The sequence below is a fragment of the Phaethon lepturus genome, unplaced genomic scaffold (genome assembly GCF_000687285.1).
Source record: "Phaethon lepturus isolate BGI_N335 unplaced genomic scaffold, ASM68728v1 scaffold15048, whole genome shotgun sequence".
In the NCBI taxonomy this organism is placed as follows: domain Eukaryota; kingdom Metazoa; phylum Chordata; class Aves; order Phaethontiformes; family Phaethontidae; genus Phaethon; species Phaethon lepturus.
The window spans coordinates 55,149-79,612 of NW_010559834.1; the positions used below are offsets into that span (position 1 = coordinate 55,149).

Here is a 24,464-nt window from a genome sequence, read left to right on the forward strand (position 1 = left end):
ACTGATCCACATGAAGAGAAACAATTGTTATTGTAAACTGTACATCCTCTCTAAACAACAAATATTCATGGCAAAAAGCTGCATTTCTGCTGTTTACTTAATAGGGTTCAGGATTAAAAGCAAACTTCCTGAACACGTCAAGTATAATAAATCACAAACTAGTAGTCTGACATGACAGATTGCACTAGAGACAGCTACTTCTCTGTGAGCCGATGTCTCTAAGGCATAAAGTCAGAGATTGTTTTATTTTTAAAGAAGACTGAAAAGGACATTTTTTCCACCTTTTTATATCAGCGATAGTCATCTAAATTCTAAAATACAGTGTGGAAAATAGCATGGGCTTTTGCAAGAAACCTCATACTGTTAAGTCCAACCAGGATAGAATCAGTAAGGAAAAACTGGGAAGAAGCTACCATTCAAATGGACATTTTATAGTCACTATAAAATGCATTTTTACTCTGCATAGTAAATTATAGAAAATTACTTAATCCAAAAAAAAGCATTCCAATAAATACTGAAGATTAAAAATGTCCCACTAAAGACTAGAATATTACCAGAAAGTCCAAAGCATGCGAGCTGACATGAATTAATATTACTAGAGTTAAAAAATGCATTTCTCATATACAAACAGCTTGATACCCTTGCAGACTATTAAAAATGTTTAGCTAGATCAGGCTAGTGCCTCTCATAGAAAGCACATTATACTTGTGCAGTGCTTCCTAAGGTATTCAGACACAGAATTTCTAACACTTACTTAAATGTGTAAAACCCATAAGGAATTAAAAGGCACTGACTGAAATGCCATTTCTTCCTTAGTCACTGTTACAGAATTTGGTATGTCCTGAGGAACCCAGGACAGCAGACTTTTTTGTGTTCACCTTGGCCTGCGTAGCATGACAATTTTGAAGTTACTGTCTAGATAGTGTTTCTGAAGGGGAGTCAACAAGGTCAGAGGATCTTCCTTTCCACACTGGCTGTGAGAAGAGATTTTTACTGCAACTATTTATATTGTTTTTATAGCTGTTAATACTTCAACCGACGTAAGTACTAAATACACACATGTATCACCACACACATACAAAATCTCAGACTAGATGGATTCAAGGAATATTACAGACTGAGAAGTGGGTATTTGCAGCTCTTCTCCCCTCTGGCCATTATGTCACTTGTTAAACACTTCGTTCTGGTACCTCCATTTCTCTGCAGTGCAGCGAATCCCACTGCAGGTAGCTAACTTTTGAGTGATTTTGAATGGAATACTGTTCCAAATATATAGTTTTCCTGACAATAGAAATCTTGTACATTAATTCTTGTACGCTAATATACAAAGTCTTATACTGAAATATGGTATGTTGCTATCAAGGTTTTGATAATACAAGGAATCAAGTCATTCATGTTTCTAAACCCATATTCTATATTCCTGGTACAATTCACAGGACTTACCTTTCATCTATGTCTTCACTGAATGATTTTCATGTTATCCTCTGCTGTCTTAATTACTGCAGCAGGTAAAATTTCTGACTACTCTTGGTTTTTACTCACATGAACAGATCATGTATCTTCTAACATATCTGCAACAGCTACATTACTAGATATTTAGATGCATACAGAGGTAACAATTCTAGAAAATTCTAGTTGGTATTATAATTTTCAAACACACACGGAATACCCTAAAAAGGCCACCTGTTTCTAGCTAATTTAGTTTTGTACATACTTATACTGAGCAGAAGAAGCATCTACCCAGTTCCTTGGAAAGGTCATAAAAGATGAAATTACATTTGTCATAGATATAATGAACATTCTGTGGTATTTGGTGAAACACTGAAAGGTAAGGAAAGTATGCCATGGAGCGGAACAAATAAGGCTCCTTTCATAAATTAAGAATCGTATGAATCTCCTCATTATCAGTAAGCAGTTTGTGTGAGTAAGGGTCTGGGTTTTCTACCAGTGTACTCATAACAGTAGTGAGTAATTAGGTTATAATAGTCCACAACTATTAAAAAAAATGTGTGTCCCATTCACAACTTAAATTCTAGATATTTGTGAAATGCCACTTTTCAATGAGAATGCTATTTCCAACAGACCTTAAGTGCTCAGAGACATTTCAGTCTTGGATACAGTGATGTCAAAGATGCATCTAATCATTGAAAGAAGATCAATGTTGTTGCATGTCTTCTGATTTGGAAGTCATTCATGTCTGCTTTCTGAAAAAGCAGATGTTTTTGGGTATGGCAGCACCTCATCAGTTTAGATTTATGCCAGTATGATGTTCATATCCCTTCTAGGTGTGGACAGATTCAGTGAAGATATCCAACAAATGATGGGCTTCAAGCCAGGCCTCTACTGGAGATTGTGCTGGAAATTTGTTAGCCCTGCTTTTTTATTGGTAAGTGTTGATAATTCTTTCATCACGGAAAGAATGCTAGTATGTTGTTTCCTAGAATATATAGTAGGTACCAAGAGTAAGATACCCACTGCTATGCCTGATGTTGTCAGGATGAATAGAAGACTTTCCAATTTAATCCTTTTTTCTCCTGAGTGGCATTGGTTATATTTTGTATAATACATTTCATTGGTGAAAGACAAGCTAATTGTGGCTGTGGTCATCTTCCGTTCTTTCACTTTACCAGAATTTAAAGAAAGCAGCTTTTCTTACAGAACACCAAATACTTAGGCAGTATCCTCCCTGTCCCCCCAGCATCTATGTGTATTAAACACAAATCATTCTGTTAGAAAAATTAACTAGCCAGGGATAAGAGATAGTGTTAGCAAGAATTTATTTTTTCACTGGAGGATACCAACATCCTTGAATTGTAGAATGACACCTTAGAAAAACTAATAGGCAACTACACCCACTAATTAACTATATGAAACACCAAAGAGATGTATTAAATATACCTTGTAAGCTGCCTGATGTGAAAAACAAGTGCTTCATTATATTTGGGGGAAAAAAAACAATCCCAAAGTGTGAATTTGGTTGCTTTGTGTAAAGGTTGGATTCAGAACTAAACTACAGTTTTATATTTGGATCTTTTCCTATGCATATTTGTAAATCAAAAGGTCAGGATGAATAATACGGAAATTTGACCTTGTTGTGATTTTAGGAGACTATTAATTGCATTAAAGCTGTGCATTCTTAAAGCAGTACTGGTATTCCAAAGATACACTAGGTCAGCTTTTATGACAGCCTTCATGTCGTCTTCTCCCTTTTTTTTTATATATATATACACAAAAGCTTCTGGCCCCAATTCATCAGTAAGCACCTACCAAGCATGTATTAATTATCCTCTTAAACACTGTTCTATAAAGAAGCTTGTACGGAACTATATCCTGCAGCACTTCAAACAGGCTGACTCAAGTAGAACGGAAAAATGCTGCACCAAGCATCCTTAGGTTTTGCACACTAAGAGACTTTGAAAATTTAAATTTTACAAAGAGGGAGTTCTAGCAAGCTAGCTAGAGAAAGCTGAAGTGACTGTCAGTCTAACCTTCAGGTAGCTTAAGATTTATTGGTGAAGTGGCCCCAATACCTTCCTACTGAAGCCTATAAACATAAGGGTTAGAATGAATCTGTAGATAATACATCTTTCAGCTGTCACAATGCACAATTTTTTTTTTCCAGCTGGAATTGCTAAACTTGGAACATATCAACTTAATTACTGGGTACCAATATATTTTAAAACCCATGGGAATGATATTACACTGGATAGGGAACAGTGAGTAGTTTTGTTATAGCTGTTCATTTTCTCAATTTTCTAAAAGGCAACATGGCTATCACAATCTTGATTTATAGGAGAAAAGTAAATATAATTTGCCTTCTTACAGCCTATCTTTTGGGTTCATTATTCAATACATTAAGAAAATAAAGCAAATTATGTTAAATTGACCAAAACAGTTTAACTTACTAGTTTATAAGTGAGAATTATAAAGATGGTCATTAGCACGAAAAAAGGTAGTCCACCATTAGCCTACATAATTAAAAACTACAAATTGTAGAAATGTGGTCACTTGATCTAAGAAACAGCATTTTTATACCACTTGTATGAAGCACACAAACTGCCTCACCAGAAGAGACTGAGACCATAAGCATAGTAAATACAAATGAAAAAAATCAGATATGGTTTCTTTGATATATATATAGTTTAGGATAATTTGGAAAAGGCTATAAAATTGTCAAACTTCAGTATAGTTCTTGCTCTAACAATCCCATGTGTGCTTAGTGGAAGGTAGCCCTTGTCTGGGACTGGTAATGTATTATAGCCGTTCCCAACGATAAATACAATTCTCTTTAAGAAAAAAGTAAGCTGGAGTTGGTCAGGTATCTCATAGTAGGAAATGTCTCCTTGAAGCTTTTTCTGTATACTGTCTGCAGCTATGTACATCATCCCAAGAAAAATCTCAAAATCAAATTAGTATTTTTCTAACTAGATTTCACACCATCAGCTTCCTTTAACCCACGCCATTACTCTCCTTGTGTAGCCTTCAAAACCCTAAGCTCAAAATAGTCTAATTTGAAATTGCTATATGGAGCAGACTGTATAGGCCCAGAGAACCAAATCAAGGAGCTCTGACATATTACACAACCCATATGGACGTAACAGGAGGGAAACAGGGTGTTACCCCACTTTTACTTTCTTGCATCTACTGCTGGACAGGGTAACACCAGCAGAAAAAATAACCAACTGTGTTTCCCAGGCCTTAAGGCTGCTTGACCTGTCCTCAGTAAACGTATCATGCTGGAGTTTGCATTATGCCTGTTGAAAAATGGGTACAAAACTTCTAAATGAAGCCTAATGCCTCTGGGAAACAAAGAAGGGAGAAACAACAGACCCTGCAGAATCCCTTTTTTATATCTGTATTACTAGTTTAAATGAGGCTGTAGCAGACAACCACCTGATCTTCCCACCAAAACTTCAAATAAACTGTCTCCAGAGTAGTAGCTAAAATGAACTGTTAATACTAGTAAATATATCAAGAACTTCAACAGTTTAAGCAGTAAGAGGCACAAAGTAAACAGGATGAAGGTAAATGGTAAAGCTGGATTGAAATATACCTCAGGGTGGCTGCTTAATAAAACACATTAAATCGGTTTTCCAAAAAGTTTCTTCATCTCAAAACTGTGGTTCGTTTTATGCTTTCTTCCCTAGTTTGTTGTGATAGTCAGCGTAATAAATTTCAAACCTCTGACCTACGATGACTACACCTTCCCTCTCTGGGCAAATCGCATTGGCTGGGGAATAGCATTATCTTCAATGATACTTGTGCCTGCCTATATTATCTATAAATTTATGAATGTGCGTGGGACTTTTAAAGAAGTAAGTGGAATGCTAATGTCATTAAATGTTGCTATGAAATTAAATGGTTGGATCTAAGCTGGCAGTTTGTTTCTCTTACTCCTGAAACCTATTACTTATAAGTGACCTTTTACATCCAACCGTCAGATAGACTGGAGTTTTGAGGTAGGATTACTGCATGCTGTTTGAGTTTCTAGATAGAAATGAGCTTTCCAGACAGCTCCATAATAATTCTAAAAAATTATTTTTGATGCATGTAATTAATCTGATTGATGAGATTTTTTTCCCTTATTAACAAAAAAATACACAAATGATGGTATCTTCATATTCAGCTCTGAGGTATGGTCTTCACACAGTTCTACCTAAACAGGGTTCTGTCCAAGCAATGCTTTATCACTCTATACTGGAGTGTTAATTCAGACCCCTCCTACCTTAGCATTGTAAGAGTCTCTAAACATATATCCACACGCTGGGAGGGTGGGATGTGCCCCCAAAGTAGCCCTTTGTTCAGGATGGGCTTTGTTCATTTAATGAGCATTCAAGCAAGACAGAAAAAATGCTTTACTATGATGATGTCACAGCAATAGATCCATTCAGCTCAGTACTCTGTCTTTAACAGCAGCCACTTCATATTTGATTTTCTTTGTCAAGTATGTGTCCTTATCCTCTGTTTACTGGAATTGCTTCAACATCCTGCCAAGGCTAGAATTAATGCAGATCTATCTATTGTGGCTGTCACTAATATCAGAACACTTGAAGAAACTTAATATTCAAGACACACCAAGGTGCCAAAATAGATCTGGAAATCAAGAAAATTCTGATGTAGGCACCACTTATGGTCTCATCTAGGCTGTTGCTTTTTAACTACTTCATTAAAAGAACCAGGGTACTAGACAGCAGCATCTTGCACCACAAAAACCCATTTCATGCATAATATGCCTGGTCTGTGCATTGAATAAAGCAGAAACTGAGGTAGAAACAATTTGTGACCATCTTATTCTAATGATTTGCCTAACAGCAAGAAGTTTAACATTGCCAACTTACTAGTGTTCATTTAACTTCATTTATATGTGTACCTGCAATATTAATATATTAGTCCTATTTAAAAGAACCTGTTTTTCTGGGGAAAAACACATCCATATTTCCTTATAGTTCACCCCCCTGTACTTTTCTTTATTTATCTGTTCAAAATGGCACAGGATTAAGGTTCACTGATCGTATTAATTTTACCATCACTGCCTTGTTAAATTATCTCTAGTCTTAAAACCTCTAATGGTGCTCAGAAGTAAGACTCCTCACCACCATACAGCATCAATTTTTGTCCTGTCACATGTCATAATTTTATAACCTAGACTCTCTGACTTATACCTAGTTCTATCACCCTCCTTTCCTACAGATAGAGTTATACAACAGTGCAGCAAGATACTCAAGCTCAGGCAAATCACTGAACCACATCCACACAGAGAATTAAGCAGAAAATAGGATCTTGCCCTTTACCTAGGTAGGGCACATCCCCCCGGCATCGACCTGGCAGATCCAAAGGGATAAATGCCTTGTTTCTGAAATATTACAGTCACCTCATTTAATGTTCACCTCAGAAGGGCACCTCAAAGTGTGAATTCCTCTTCACCTGCCCTGTTTTCATCGGCTCCAACATCTCAATGTTGTGCACAATTTCTAGCTCTCATTTGCAGTAATTCTAGAAGCCCTTTGTTTTGTTCTATTCCTGGGGGATTACAAACCCATTTTCTAGTAGCACCTAAGTGTCAAAGAATAATTGTTACTGGCCCAATAGACTTTTGCCAGCTTGCACAAGTTTACTGAAATCGGGATGAAGAAACCTTTGGCCAAAATACATCTTCTCATTCATTTTTTAGTGTTAGCAAGTTCTGGTTTGTCCTTTACAGCTCCTGTAGACAGCAACTCTTCGGTCTGTCCATGACAAATACAGCAAAAGGCTAGAATATGACATTCAAATAACTATCATAAAACATGATGCCCTAAATTGTGGCTCTTAAAATTATGGGGAAAAGTATGCTCTTAGTCTATAGGAACTCCTTAAGTAGGCTGAAAGTTCATGGTAAACAAAAATCTGCATGTGACGCCAAATGGTACAGCATAGGGTAGACAAGGGCAATGAGCTGGGAAATAGTACCTCCTTCCTCTCCCACTGGGACTAGTTGAACCACATTGCTGCACTAACAGGAAAGTGTGTATTTAGAGGATGTGGGGCCTGTGATACCAACTTTTTCCTGATCCTCTTTTCCATATGCACTTGCTAAATATTTGGACTTCGTATTTGCATAAACTTTCTACTGTTGCTTCTTATATTAAAGGCTAATACCGAGGGGCTTATTATAATAAGCTTGTTCCCAGTGACTAAGTTAAAGGCACATGACGCAGCGATATTAAAGATTTAAGTTACCGTTTAAAATAAAGTTCATGCTACTTCCCCATTATAGATTGGGGATTACAGACATAATCTCACTTCATATGGCTGAATTTTTCCTCTTCTTCCCATCTGGTTTAGAGACTAGCTTACTGCATCACACCTGAAAACGAGCACCAACTTGTGGCCCAAGGAAATGTCAGGCAATTTAAGGTTTGTACTCCTTTCACCATACTTCCTCTCCTGATACCGACCTTTTCCTGTCTTTAGCAACAACTACAGGTTTGCACCAATCTCCTCATAGTGGATACCTTTGCAGGTCTGTGGTTCTTTTTTTGTCCCAGCATGACAAGATGCAGGAGGCTCAGTACCATATGCATCAACTCCATTGGAAGGCTTATGGCACCTTCCTTCTTTGACTAAGCAGAACCCACAATTTTACAGATGAACTGAATCCAGTATTTCAGGTTTTATCTGAATACAGTGAGATCTCACCAAGAGATGAAGGTTATTTCCAAACTATCACGTGATTTGAACAGGTCATAGCCTCTCCCTCAGTTATGGCACAGTCATCTGAAGTCATGTTTCCTAAACTCCAATTATGTACCACAACACATGGTAAAAGAGCAAAACAAATATCCAGTGTCAAAGCTTAGACATAATGGCCGCGATGAAATGATGTGCTAGTTTACGTGGAATAGGCTTTCCCCACAGGCCTACAGTTGGCTGAAAACACTGCTGGCAACTTCTTAAGCAGCCATGAAAAATATGCTACAGGTTTCCAAATACTGCTTTCCTTTTAGCAAATAAAATGAGCTTATTGAAATAAAGTCCTTTTTGTAGAAGATAAAAAGGATGCAAATATGAAGCTTGTTACACTTATCAACATTCATGCTGGACCACTTTCTCTCTTCAAAGTTGAAAGCAGCTAGAATTATGCACACCACCTCAAAACATGACCCAGATTTTATAGTGGTGGTTTGTATGTTGGTATTGAAAAAAGAAATTTGCTTTTTGCTTGCTCTGAAAAATACTGTTTGAAGTATAATTTTGAATTTTAAAGGAAGTAATCCGAGTGTAGATTTGTGGGATACAAAATGGAAGCAGGAAGAAAAGGTTTCCTGTTTCATGACCATAATTTATTTGATGTGGCCAAGAATATGTAGTAGCACAGCACCTCTTCCTGCCTTGTCTTTTCCCAATTCCTGCCCTCGATTGTCTGAAGATTTAATGTTCCAGCTGTAACTAGTAACTTGATTTTTCCAGAGCCAGATGTTCCTGTGTGAAAGGGCTATAAGCACCCATTTCTATACAGTACTGGTCTTCTGAATCCAAATCTATAATGGCAAAAAGGAAGCAAATGAATTTCATGTAAATTAGAAAAGATTGTGCTCAGAAGTAAATTCCTAATAATACCTCCAACCATGCTAAACACTAGGGCATATTAATTTGTTGCTGTCTTCAACAGATCATTAGGAATAGCTTTGTTATTGCTAAAGCATAGTGTTTTGTTCATGATGTTAAGTTTGTAAAGAAAATTGACTACTGTAACCAAACAAAAACATTTTCTTCTCATATAAGTGTGTCAGTTCTGAATTTTAAAACTGAACTGAGACTGAGAGCTGACTAAATAGATTTTATTTTCAGCACATTTCTCACTGCAAACTGGAATCCACAGAAATTTAGTTATAATCTATCCATTATTTTGATTTGTCAACCAATGTATTTAAAACATTTTTCACTATCATCATTTGAATCAATAATGTTGTTAAACAACTACTTCTGTTCTCTTACAGCTTCAACACTGGCTAACAATATGACAACCAAGAGATTGAAGAAAAAGCCAATATGTTAAGCTAAACTGATAATACAGAAAAGTCAAGTTCAAAGCTCCCTCGATTATGCTTGGACCAGGCTGGCTCAGAGCTCATCTACTGACTCCTTGAGGGAAGACATCTGCTCTCTGTTCTGAATGCCTCCCTTCTATTACTTGGCTTCAAATGATCTTTAAAGACTCCGTTTAATTTTTCTTACACCCTTTGGTGCCATGAGATCCCTACATGACCAAAACTTGTGAGTTTTGCTATTGGCAGAAGTGGAGGAGGGGGAAGCAGAGGAAAAAAGCAATCAACATAAGTTAAATGCTTTTTTATTGTGAAGAAGTGAATTAAACTTTTCTGACAGTAATAACTACTTCAGATATTCATGCCACGACCTATTTTAAACCAACAACACCTGACCGTTCTTAGATCTAAGGAAAAAGTACATCTTAATTATGAGGAAAGAGCAATTTTAACTATGTATTAATGTCATTAGCTTTCTTGCCATACTATCCTTTGGGATACGAGTTTGCATCCTTCTGAAGTGAAGACTCAGTGCTTCATTTTCCGTGGTTTGTTATCAGTTCCTTCTCTCAGTGAAGACAATTGTCTTTGCTGTATATGTCCATGCCGATTTCTGTCCAGTTTAATTACGAAAGCTGAAGAGCAGCAGGGACAGAATTCCTGTTATATCTACTAAGTACAGAATAGAGTTTAATACCACACTGTACTTAATGAAAAATATGTTCCGTTACATCAACAATTGAAATGCCTGTATCATATGATCCATACTCCACAGATGTTTTCAGATAAGTATGAAAGTGACATGCAAATAGAGAGACTTTGCTGTTTCTATTATATTTTGTTCCAAATAAAGATGTAAAATACATAGGAAGAGAGAATAATTTTTAGAATTACATAATCTACCCAGAGGCACCAAAATACCAAACTTTGGCTTTATTCTCCTGCTGTGAACATGCTATTATTATAATTTAACCTGGATTCACCTACCAAATCATAGTAAGATTATATTGAGTCATTTAGAAGGATATTTTAGACATACTCAGCGTGCTCAGCCTATTCCAGCTCTTCTCTCTGGTATTATTATGCAAGGTAGAAGATACAGAACAAACTCTGCATTTGGGTGCTGTTCTTATTCTGTGGTCACTTATCACTGTAGTATCTTCCCAGTGATCACTAGATTTGGTAGCTTTGAGTTATTTCTTGTACTTTTCACTAGATCTACAGTAATTTTCACAGGCAGTAGCTTCTCAGCTGAATCCAGCCTGGAGTTTACCTCTGGACCTTACCTCTGAATTTCTTTGCCTCTATATACATCCAATTGAGCTTGTCTTAAATGTGTGTAGTGCTTCCTCTTTTTTAAAAGACCATTTAAAAGGATGGGCCTTTTTTTATTTTTAAAACAATTTTTCTTGAGGTTTTGTTTTCCTTTTTTAAAATAGCCCAGTTCAAAAGTCCCAAGTGATTTTGGCCTTTTCCATTTAACATTGATTTCTGTTCAAAACAATGGATGGGAAATTTCTCTCCTTATTTATCCTTTTCCTCCAAAATAATTGATACTTTGGAAAATATCAAGTATAGTCCTTTTCTTAAAGAGTTTCTGTGACAAATAGTAGTGTTATTTAAATAGGATTTTAAACCAAAAGGATATTTTCTTCTAGTTATAAAGGAAGTCGTATTTTCTGGCCCAGCTGATGGCCGATAGCTGTTTAAACCAGGTTATTAAATATATTTCAATAATAAGAGAATTTCAAATGTTGCAGTTCTAGTTCTGTAGTTACACAAGAGGCCAAACAGTGAAAATACGTTGAGTGCTTCAAAAAAGCCATCCCACCAACTTCATAGTTAATCCCATTTTTATTGTTTGCTAAGCTACATGAGAATCTTTTAATTGTTACAAAGCTTACTTTTCAATAATACAGCTGCTTCAGTCACTGGCTTGGCATGGCTCAAAAGCTTCTTAGCATAGATATAATTTTTTAATAATAAGTTTTGAAACTCTTGGGGGCTCTTTAACGTGGAGCTTTAATAGCTGGTCACATTATACATTGTTTGGTTCACTCATGATTGGAAATGCTAACAATCTGCGTCCGTGTTCACTTGTGACACACTCCAATCACCACATCCATATAGCAAAACCCATGCAGGAAAAGTTACATTTCATTACCACTCTGCTCTGAAATAGAAGCAAAGCTATCTTAATGTGGGAGTGAAATCAGGTTTACCCAGCACATTAGGGTTTGATTGTATTTTTAATACCAACTGCTAAGGCAATTACCTACTATATTATTTTTATTTCTATTACTGTATAACTTCTTAGGTTTAGTGTAGTATTTATCGTTCAAGGACTCCACTGCACTATTGCCATCTTGTTCTGAGGTTTTATAGACAAAGAACTTGCAATCTATATGGAAGACAATAGGCAAATAGGAGAAAGCAAGAATCTTGTTACCAGGAATAGCGCGAATGAAAAAGAAAGATAATACACATTGCGTGATTGCACATCTAGGCTTTAAGTTCAAGATGTTGCCCAAAGAAAGTCTCCCCAAAAATAACATTACTTCTATCCCAGAGATGAAGAACCATGTCTTCAATTCTCCACAGAATAAGATGCTCAACTACCTCACGCCTCTTGGATGATAAATAATGCCATTAGACACAAACTAGCATCCATTCAAAATGACAGATACCTTTACGAAGAGTGGGTTATACTCTTATCCTCCACTCTGTGATATGGTACAGACAGTCCGATACAAAGCCACAGTTCTGGCACCCAGCTCCTCTTAGGCACCTGCTGTGAGCTCCCTAATACATTTTCAACATGGAAGGCATCAAATGCCACTAAGATATTTATCTCCCTTCAGTTCAACCACTCATAGTTTAAAAACCAAATAATAATCACTCAGCCAGGTCCTTATCACCCATGTGGTTTAACTGCAAGTCTTCCTCTAACTCAGACTTGAATTTTCAGCCAAGCAGCTTACTCTTTCTGTCAGCTATACCTATTGCAAGAACAGACCCGCTCTGGGGAATGGTGCTCTCCCAGATATCCCTGTAGGATGGCAAGTATATGCTGATGGAGTAGGGAGCCCAATTCCAAAAGACGACAATTTTTGATACAAGCTTATTCAAGATGCAGTATCATGTGCTTGCTAATTATATTGGCTCTTTTGGTAACAAGCCAGTGGGAAGAACTCAGAGAAGCAATTAAATAGCTCATCTGAGAGTTCTAGAAAATATCTTCTTGAAAGCCTTTTTTTAAATCTGATAAAGGAAGCAGCTGTCATACATTAGCATCTCTCTTCTGACCTTCCTTCCTGCCAGTGAAAAAGACCTGCCTGTGATCCATATTGTTTCATCAAGCCACAGAAAGTTAGTGATCCTTCATTTTCTTTGTACCCCTCCTGCTGTCATTCAGCAAGTACTGTTCTAAAACTACATTACTAAAACTCCAGAGATTTAGATTTCTGGCAGAAACAGTGGGTCTTTCATGGGCAATAGTCCAAAAAAGCACTAGTGCTATTTAGTGTTTGGCCCCTGTTTGAACCATGTCTTTTTTGTGAGTCCTTCTTGTGTTCTGTCATGTCCTGAGGCATACATTCTGGCAACACTTGAAAGACATCTTTCAAGGGATTTTGCAGGAAATCCAGGATCAAACATGATATTTTAAATATAGAAGGTAGGAGAAATACGTGGCTGTTACTATTGTACATGTTCCCTAACTGCACGTGCAATGTATGTTGTATATAATTTTCCCAGAGGAAATTTCCTATAATTGGTCATTTCTTCTCAGCAAAATACTATTTAAATGCTATTATTTAAAAAGGTCAAGCCCAAATATTTTGTATATACATCAACTTCTTATACTATTGTTTTGACATGAATTAAGTTTATTTTGTACTGTTAGGTTGCAGGAGGCCACATAAAAAGTTCTTTTGCTTTTAACGTCTCTTTTGCAGTTCTTCCAATTCATACAGCATTGATTAATGGATACTTGCTTTTATGGGAGTAGATAGCTTTCATTCATATCCTTGACTGATTCACTAAGTTTCATGAGGCATTGGCAAACATGTAAGAATTTCTTTCCTACGAACCAAATTTAAACCATAAATCAGCCATTTCAAAAGAGATGAGACTTACAAATGTTTTATTTGCAGTGCCCTGTTAAAACATTTTAAAAATGGGCCTGAAAGGCTCAGACATAAGACAGTTACCACAGGTCAACAAATGACAGTATATAATCTGCCTGCAGAAATTACGTGTGCACTCTGAGCCTCTCTGAGCAGTAAAATAGGATATGTTTGTTCTAATATACTTTATTTTCTCAGGGCTAAGGGTATTTATGGTTCACTGATCAGCTCATGTGCAAGAACTCAATCTTCTTAATTTAAAGGCCAACATGATGCTTCAGATTAAACCCTTGAACAAGTTTGGAGTCTTTTGGCTATAGAACAGGGAGACAGATGTTCTGGAAACACCTCCAGAAAGTCTCCTCCAAAGGAAAATGGTTTTCTAGTCTACCTTCCGCTTACTCATACGTTCCTGTTGGGGCCTGTGGGCTGACCTAGCTAATCAGTGGAAAGTTAAGCTGTTAGAACATGAAGCTAAACTGTTTATAATAAATTACAGAAGTCAGAAACAGGACCTTGAAGTGACCTTACTAGGTTCATATCTATATACAAGCTGAAAGTAGCTTATGAACTATTTTAAGCAAAGCTGGCCAGAAATGACCATACAACCTGTGAGCTGCCTGGACACCTGAATTATTACAGATCTTCATTTACTAAACTAATATTAGCTGGTACATGAGAAAGCCAGCCACATTCTGGCTTCCTTTAAGAAAAAGGTACACTAGTACAGGATACTGCAAAACAGTCTGAAAAAATTTTTAGAACTTAATTTACAGAAGTTAAGTCTTCAGTTAAGTCCTGTTACATCTGTGACCTTGAATCACTGAGTTTCAGAGGAGATCATATACAAGGAATAGTTGTATCTCAAACATCCATGTTTGAGTGTTTCTCTGCTATGGAAAACAGTTTTTTGTTCAGCCATTTCAGTCTGTGGTTCCAGTTGAAATCTGAGTTACGTTTCACCGACAGTTACGTTTCACTTGACATTCAGCCAAGACTACTCTGACCAAGCAGGCATCCACGTGTTCCTTAGCTGTGATTAGATGTACAATTATTTGGTTTTGCCAGCTTAAGCTTAACTGAGGAACGGAATGACAAGACTTGTAAGCCATGCCAGGCACAAAGAAACTTTTCCTAGGCCAAAAAATTTCAAATTTTTGCACATTGCTCCTAATAAAAACTAAATCAACATAGGACCAACATCATCAGCTGGTGATTAATTTGTAAAGTGGTACTCTTCACTGCCTGAGAGTGAATTTAGATGCATCTACATGCATCAGAGACTACTATAGAGAACTAGATGGCAGATAAAGACATTTCAACCAGCAGAAAAACATAACAGTGTAATATAGCTGCTTTTAAGTACAGAATTTGATACGTTTTCCTTCACCCTTTAAAAACAGAATATGTTTAGGCAACTTGCAATATCTGTATGACCAACAGAAGCAGAGAAACAGAAGACAGCCAGAAGACTGTAACACAGATATCATGATTGTATTCAGGGAAATACTTGTCCTCCTTAGAAGAACATGTAGGTGTCTAGATGCAAGTGCTTGGGATGGAAGCGGAGAAACTGAGAGGCTTAAGTCTCAGACCAGCAGTGCAGCCATCATGTTAAGTTAACCATTACTGCCATAAGTTTTCATGTTGCAAACAGCGGGTCTCTTTTGCCTAAACGCTGACGGCAAGATTGGGCCACCTCTGTGTTTTGCTTTCCTCCTTTCTAAAGGTGTTTCTTTAGCTGCCATACTAAACAAAAGTTGCTTAATTTCTTTAATAAGGGAACAGAATAAATTCAGTGAACTAAGAAAATTACTAAACCTTAAGCTGGCTCCCTTTTAAAAGTGTCACATTGTTTCTTGGTCACTTCCAAGAAGTCTCAAACTTGCAGGTGACCTGCATTTATAATTCACGTTGCACGCTCTGTAAGCTGACCTGCAAGACTTAGCTTGTTTGCTGTGGGTAGTGTCAGTTACAAAAGGAGAATCTCCATATCGTACATCTTGAAAATAACTTCTAATATGTCCGATGAAGATTTGCCTTACAAATAAAAGCTTTATAGTGAGCATTTACTTGGTTTACACCAGTGTTTTACTTAATTTTTAATGCTTTTTTATAGCAGTGACTAGACTTTATCTTAGATAAGGGTACCTCTGTATAGGAAATATTTTAATATTTTTACCAGTTTTTTTATTTTTCATAGAATATAATTGTATATTGTAAGGCGAGAAATTCAACTTTGATGTAACAAAGTTATCACACAAGACCTATTTCTCCATTCTAAGATTTTGTAGTCAGCCAGTCTAGCTCAGTAATATGTTGGCCTTTGATTATAAATATAAAAATGTGATGAAGGAGAATAAAACATCATCTACAGCTAAATGCGCATTGTAGCACAATATTCTCCATTGCTGCCTTAATCTCTAAACCTTAAAAGGAAGTCATGTGGTTTTAATTTATGTTCTAAAAAAACAAACAAACAAAAAAAAATCCAGAGCATCCTGTGGCTGCAATTTTGTGGTTTTATGTGACTTAACATTAAACCAAATGTGTTAGTGTCCGGTAGGTCTACTTCTAAAGCAAGAGATCACATCGCAGTTTTCAGGAAGAAATTTTCATAGGAGTTCAAATCTTGCCACTAGTAAAAATATTCTCCAAAGTGCCCCAGTGGCCAAAAGTGTCCAAAACACAGCCACCACGTTTCCATGCCTGATTCCATTAATTGTGCCATCTGCACATCCATTTGCCTTTTTTGTAAGTCTTTGGTTATCTGGGGGAAATGGCATTTCAATTTTTTTTTGATTTTTTTTTTTTGAAAGGGAGACACCTACATGCCCATGTGTGTAATTAGAAACAACTACATTTCTTTCTTATAAATATGGATATGGATGTGTGTGATGTGTGCTGGTTAACTATACTTAAAATGCTGATAAAGATGGTGAATGTAAAGTATTTGTCCTCATTCTTCTGTCTTTCTGTGATCAGTGTAAATAAGAACTGTTTTAAGCTGTGCATTAATGTAACAGATTATTCCAATATTGTGTATAAAATTATTTAAATAAAATCTGACAAATATGCACATAAAAGGGGTATATAGAAGAGTCTTATGTACAAGAATTTATTTATGACAGTCAATTAAAAGCTTAAATGAAAGGTTTGGTTGTTGTCAATACTATTCCCAGCTAAAGCTTCACAGTGACAGCAGGTCCTTGGCCCTGCAGGGATCTCCCCAGCAATGGCACGTTTGCCTCCCAGGGACGGGCATTTCTGGAGCAGGACTGCCTGACAGCAGTGCAGAAAGGGCCTCAAGAAGCCAATTTGGAGTTGACTCTCCAAAGACTAGCAGACAACTGAAAACAAAAGCCCAAAAGCAGGAACCCTATACAGCTCTCTACCTTCATGAGATAGTTCACATCTTTTCGGTGTCCAGTGAATGCAGTAAACAGGTTAACTTCTACATTTGGACTCCTTTCAGGAATGTAATTACAGTAATGCAATGAAGTTTTCACAACCACACACTGAAAGGAAATAATCAAGACCTTTTAGGAACAGGTATAGCACAAAAGCTGTAATTCCCCAAGGCTACATTGTTTTCATTTTCAGAAGCAATTCCTTTCCTCTCCTTAACTTTGCCATAAGTAGTAATAGCCATAAGAGCATTATTCTTAACTTACAGATCAGCCAGGAAAAGGCTACTCTTATCTAACATGAGGAAGAATAGATAGCAATGATTTATTTTTTTTTTACAAAAACTTAAAACATTTTCCTGTATTTCCACATGTAACATCACAAAATTATGTGAAGCACTGTTTCCAAAGGTACATCTTGTTAGGCAATCTCAATTATCTACGTACAAATTTAATACTTGGCGCATACAGAGGCTAATCTACTTCCCTCAGCGCTTTTTGTAATCAGATCTCAATGTTATTAAGGTACAGCCTTCAACTGTTTATATTCCTTTACTGCCTTCAAGCAAGTAAGAAAAACGTGGTTTAAATCATTTTTAATACATCTGAAAAACTGAATAATGACATTTTTGTATGTCAGTTTTTAATAATGTAAAACACTTAAGTGTTTATAACCACAAATTAATGTTGAAATAATTCAAAATTAATTCATTTCAAAATACTTGAAGTGTTTCATGGAAGTTTCTTTTAATCTATTTTGCTGCTCAACAAAAGCCTATTTACAAAATTTTCAATTTTCACTACACTTCATTCTCCCATTCACCATTTTCACCAAGCTTCAGTCAATTGGTAATTATTTTAATTATGCATATTTTTCTAATAGTATGCATTAACATACTATTATGAAAGTAAAACTAGGCAGGACTCACTTGAAAAAAAATGGAGGAATTTTGCCCTCCTAGAACTATTTAGAAACCTGTCTGCTTTTGGATGACTACATCATCTCTTCTGATATTCCCCTAATTTACTCTAAAAGCAGGAACTTAAGTTACATCCTTTTCAACACAAAAACCAGAAGAGGCAGATTAGGTACTGATGCTGCTAGTAGTAAAGACAACCGCTTCAACGTCTCTGATTGTACAAGCGAACATGAATTTTTAGTTTGCCCTCATACCTAAGGTAATATTTATAACCTAAGTTACTTTAAAATGCAGAAGCACAACAAAATTTTTATCTTTGAAAAGAAAATTGAAGGCTGGGGAAAAGTCAGAATACATCTGATTCTTTTTTCATTATAACACAAATCAACAGTGCTGACAAAAAGTCAAGACATTACACTCTTGCAAATGCAAAGAGAATGGAGAGAGAAAAACAGATGTGATGTGTTTAAAAGTAGTAACTACAAGCAACAAACACTGTTTTAAAAAGTTCAAAGAGAAACCAGTTTAGCCTTTTTTTTTTTAATAAATAAAAATGTACTGCTGTAATGGAAAGAGAACCAGAAATGCTCATTTGCATAGTCCCCCCATGTGTAATTCCAGCAATAAATCAAAAGTAACTCCTAGAGAACAGAAAGGCTCTCTGTTTCCTTAACTGTAACAGTGATAATACTGCATATTCCCATAAAGTTTTGCAAGATCTTAGACAGACCAAAGCAATGGCATACACAAGCCGAATATTAGAACCCTTCACTCTTTACACAGTTCTTAAAACTTAATGAAGCAACAAAAAAACTCATAATGTTGTACATTCCTATAAAGTCTCCTATATTTTGGAAAGAAGTTTGCCTTAGCTTCTTTCACATCTGCATTGAAAAGTAGTATTTTCAGTTAAGGAAATAGAAAAAGCGCTTTGCCTTTGGAAGGGTCTGCATTTTACATGGTTCTGAAAGTAACTTCAACAGTCTTTTCTGATGAAACTTTTTGCTGCTGCCTGCTTCCTCTTCTCCCAATCCAGCCATATGCCTACTTTTCTTAATCCTATTTTCTTCAGCACCACTTTCAAAGTCACCTATGAATTTTGGGAGGGGGTTAGTACCCTCCTGAAAGCAACAAAGTAGCCTCTTTGTGCCTTTATCTCCCCAACATCCTCATAAGAGCAGTTATTGGTATGACTTAAAGAAGTCCCAGGCAGACAAAGGTCCAGGTCCACAAGATACACCTTGGACATGCCTTGGCCCACAATCTCAGAAGTCCACCATCTCCTCTCAGAGACCTTCCTCTCCGAGAAGGTTCCTCATGCACACACACACACTTATACAGGAAGCTTACTGCCTCAGTCAGCACTGTGGATTCCAGTCTGAGAGTCAAGAACTATGCCTTGGGATGCCAAGCCCCCTGATGGGTCCTGCCCTCACACTTGGCCAAAGTTGCAAAAGAGATAATTTCTCTCACAAGGCTAGTGACAGACTTGCAAAATCACTGTGTAAAACAGACTAGGAAAAGAATGGCCAGTCACAACAGTTCAGCTAATGTACCACTGCAGCTGTCAAGTTACACTCTGCTGTTTCTCATTATGCTTTTAGATGCAAGTTGAGAGACATGCAAAATTGGATCAGGGATCCACCTCTCCATTTAAAGTGCTGTGACTATAAAAGATTAAATTGAATTTAGAGAGACAGTCATGTTTAAAGTCACTACTACAGCTTTCTTCTTGCATCAATACATTCTTGAGCTATGCTATCACAATTTGTTGTCTAACCATTTCCCATATATACTCTTGCTACCAGATCAGTAATTCTTTGGCATGGCAGAATAGGTCAGTGCCCACTATGTTCCTTCAGAATACAGGAATAACAGCATACTGTAAGTTTACAGGCCCAGGCGGTACGTACATCCAAATATTGAGTATTTTCCACTGCATTATTCTAGGTATCAGATGACATTTAGCATTCTGAAGCACAGTTCTCTCAAATTTCACGGTAACAGGACAAGGAACCAATTTTCTGGTCTTATACAAAGCTCGTTAGTTTTAACTATCCACCTCAGCCAACGATGAAAATCAGGAGCCAGCATGGACCCACATAAAGGAGCAATATCATTTACATAAACATACAGAAATGAGTTGCTAAAGGGAACATCATATCTTCCATTTGCACATTCAAAATAAATTGACGCATTCTAGGGCTGCATAGAGTTGATATCTACCCAAAAAAACCATTATGCCAAAACCAAGCATAATCTGCAGAGCTGCTTTTACTGCAGATTGGAAAACATCAGTTGTGGGCAGATGTACAAACAGAATGCGATGAGATGTGACAGAAATATACACAGCTGGTACCATGACTAAGTAAATTACTGTGCTAGATTATTTTCAGAATTACTTTTGCAGAATAACCTTGCTAGAGAATTCATTTGCTTCTGACTTCAACACTAAGTTATAAATGACTTAAAAAGACAGAGAAAGTCTCAAATCCAGGCATTACCATTCTAAATACTCAAAATACATATGAAAAGACACAATTTAAAATATGGAAGTGTTCCATCCCGGAGGGACAGAATTGTATATTCATACCACTGAAGACAAAACAGAAAATATAGAAAATGAAAGTTAAAACCAAACATTTCAATAGGAAAATAAACATTTTTCAAAACAAAAAAAAAAAAATCTATATAATAAACAAACAGAATTTCCAGTTTGATTGCCTTGCATCACCCACAGAGATGAAAAAAACAAAACAGAAAAAAAATATTCAGCATTTTGAGAACTAAAAGAGTTTTTCTTTTATTTAGTCAGATTAAAAATAGATGAAAGGCAAAAATAAACCAGTTTTGAACTGCCCCCATCAAACAACTTTTGATCAGTCTGTAGCTGCTAGCCACTTTCAAAACCACGTTTTCAGCTTTTACACGGCTGAAGACGTATGCTGCTCTGCCCTCTGCTCATTCATGGGAGTGAAATACTTTAAAAGCACAGCTTCTTATGAAAACCAAAGAATAGGTAGCAACTGAGATATTCTAGAGAATATAGAGACATTCTAGAGAAGTTCTTGCAGAAGTGAAATAACTACAAATAGCTTCAATTTTCAAACAACAGGATTGATTCTACAGCTAACAACTCATAATTTATCCTGAAATCCTGAAGAATTTTTGGAAGTGAAAACATGAATGGTTAAGTTATGACAGCTCCTTATCAAATATTTCAGCAATTTAGAAGCTTAATACATCTTGATAATTAAACAAACAGTAATAGCAAGTGTGTTTTCAACATCAAAAGAATTACAAGTATAAGAGACACCAGAATAACACCAGGAGTCAGGAGTAACAAAACAATTCTTTACAGGCATATACTCTATGAATTCATGTTTCAACAGAATGGCTAATCAGGGTAAGGGAGCTGATCTCTTGTAAAGTGCCTTAAAATCAGTGGATGAAAAGTCCTCTGTAAAACTAAGTATTATCCTTACTGTACGTATTTAGATTTTTATAATACTGGGTGATCTTTTTCAGATCACTACATTTTACACAAGGCCAATTCACATTGGCTTGGACGCAAATTCAGCCAGATAGATCCAAAGCCCACTTGACATTCAAAACTCAGCTGTCCAATAACAGGAAAAAAAAAAAAATACTGGCCAGAGGAAGACAGGTAAATTACACACATCCTTAGTCTTCAAGATTTCCTGCATTTTTTCTTGACAAAAATCAATGATGTTTGAAATTCTTTGTAGATAAACTGTTCTTTTTTCTTTGGATTTGTTATTGTTATGGAAGAAAAATACTCAAACAGTAATAGTTGGAATACTTAATAAAGCAGTCATTTTCTCCGTGTATTTGAAGTTAGATGATCTTTACGGATACATGATTGCATTTCCCACTAGAGTGTAGAAAAGCACAGCGCTTCAAATTTCAATCATCTAACTGCCAGATTTTCTAAAGGAATGAGTTAAATCTATTGTTTACAACTCTCTTTTTCCTAGTACAGAAAATTAATCAAACTCTAACCATATATACTAAAACAGCTGGCAAACTTTTATTAATATAAACTGACTTCTGTATGAACTTAATTTCCTAACTGTTCTAACAACAGCACAGTAGAATTTCAATTCATATAGGCATCCCTATCCTGCTTTGGGTCAATTCTAGAACAGCAAAACCCCGAGGCACCGCACAAGCATGCCATGCTGCAGAAACATGGGCTGCTGTGTTTACATTTGATGATACTGCCAGCTCCAAGTGTTTGCTTGATTCAGTCTAAAATATTTTTCTGCTCTATCCTGAGCCCATTTCCTGTTCTGATGAAATAATCTTAAAACCAAACATAAACAGAATCATTTCTTTCTTACCCTTACACAGAGGTACCCTAAAGAAAAGTAACCTGTTCTTCTGATGCTCAAATCAATCAGATGAGGTTTGTGACTTCTTGTGATGATCTGGGTTACTCACACCAGCAAGCACTGTTACTTCATGCTTATTACACTTTTGCTGTCCCCACTATGAAACACGAAAGGAAAATCTGTGAAAAGTGTACACTGAGTAGTTTACTCCTTTAAGTCCCACCTACCACTTGTCATCTTTTCCTTCAAGCTTTAATAGTAACTTTACCTCCAAAGGACAACTAGAGCAACTTACTCTAAAATCAAATACAGTGACACACTAACTGCAGAACTATCCCCTCCTTAAAAGCATGAAATGTTTAAATAAGCAAACATTTCCTCAAAACCACATTTCGGAATACAACTTCAGTCACTGGAAAGATATAGGTGTTGGGGGGTTCGATTTGGTGTAGACATAGAAAATTAGTTGAAGAAAAGGAGTCCCTGCTCTTATAAATCACTTTGGAGTAAGTAGCATTTATGCAGTATAAGGGAGACCCAATGTTAATTCTCCCCTCCTTGTGATTTGCAATGAAGAATCAAAAGGAGGCAAAAATTTTCTTCTGAAATGTCTACACAGTGTCTGTAGAAATATTTCCACAGTTTAATGAACAGTTATTCCACATTACGCAAATCACCATCACTGAACCAGACTGGAAAGCTAAACACCAGTATCTACTGGTCTTAATTTCTCCTTATACACATAAGGAGACTAAAAGTTCAGCCACCCATGAATTCATTTCTCTTCAGTGTCTTGTTAAAATAAAATTGTAACACTTACTGTCATTTCAGGCAAAAATGTATCATCAAGCCATTGATTTCCATTTCATTAAAGATTTAGTTCTCAAACTACATTGGACAGAAATAATTTTTAACCAAAATACATGACACTGCATACATTTGCAGAAGGCATCAATGTTGGGGTTTTATTACTTGCAGTCACTGAGACTCAAAAAACCCCAAAACATAATTTGATACCTGCATAAATAGTGAAATGTTTTAAAATTAAAATCAATTTTTTATAATTACCTTTCTTTCTGCCAAAGCCAGAAAACAATCAAGCAGGGAATATTGTTGGTCAGTACTGTTTTTCTAAATTCCTGATCGCAATTTTTCCGCAGATTGGCTTGTAAAACAACACTTAAAGTTCAAGTTATCTTAACTAATTGACACACAATACCAGGCCTGATAAATTCACGAGACAAATGCCCAGAATTAGGTTTTCAGTTTTATCCAAAAAAAGCACTTGCTTTCCACACATACTAACATGAAAATTACTGTTTCTACAGATATTTCTGCAAGCAACTATTTACAATATTAACAAATAGTTTACAAACAAAGAACAAAACTGACATTGTGGTCTAAGTGGTTATATACGAACAATTCTGGGAAATATTTGCTCAGCTGTACCTCTGCAATTCAGACATCTTGGAGTACAATACTAGACTACTCCATTTCACAGGCTGACCTTTGGTCTTTGTGACTATTTGCATGGCTGATGTTGCATTTCCGGTGCTGTAGAGGATTGTTCTAGACCCTTGGGAACCTGCACATTGCATACATCTGCACTTAAAAACCACTCCTGAAATCAAGTTTCATTACATGCTCCTTTATTCTAACACATAGATCACCTTTGATTATTAAATGACTTTGTGCTCTTCTCCTGCTAAACCATTTCTGCTGTGAAACCACTTCTGTAATTCACTGATTCCAGGCAACTGAGCAACATATCAGGATCATGGATGAATTCAGAGTACCTTCATGTGGAGTCTTCATTGTGTGAATTCAAGCAAGGACTAGGATTTTGCCAGCGACCAGCATTATTGACATGTCACCGGTCTTTTCTTTTTCCAGGCCTGTTATGCTGTGGATGGTGAAGGAACAGCTACACTAGCTTAATTCATATGATGATTTATTAGAGTCCTTGGAGACTGATTACACCGTTTTCTCTAGATTGGTAAGCCTCAGTGAATGTAAGGCATGTAGAATTAAGGCCCTATTTGACCAGCTCCCAATTCTTCAACTTCAAAGATTAAGAACAAAGTGATAACATGTTTAAACAGGTTGTCTTTTTAGTTCCGTGTAATTA

The 24,464-nt window shown here is 36.4% G+C and overlaps 1 protein-coding gene across 1 annotated transcript in view; it reads left to right on the top strand.

The window, feature by feature from the left end:
- SLC6A2 (solute carrier family 6 (neurotransmitter transporter), member 2) overlaps positions 1-10,285 on the top strand; it is a 49,013-nt gene extending 38,728 nt beyond the window's left edge. The window contains exons 10-13 of the mRNA XM_010293508.1: positions 2,286-2,386; positions 5,148-5,315; positions 7,825-7,896; positions 9,480-10,285. Coding sequence (XP_010291810.1) covers positions 2,286-2,386; positions 5,148-5,315; positions 7,825-7,896; positions 9,480-9,503 — 365 coding nt within the window. The 3' untranslated portion in view covers positions 9,504-10,285. The remainder of the gene's footprint in view (positions 1-2,285; positions 2,387-5,147; positions 5,316-7,824; positions 7,897-9,479) is intronic.
- The last annotated feature ends 14,179 nt before the right edge of the window (positions 10,286-24,464 follow it).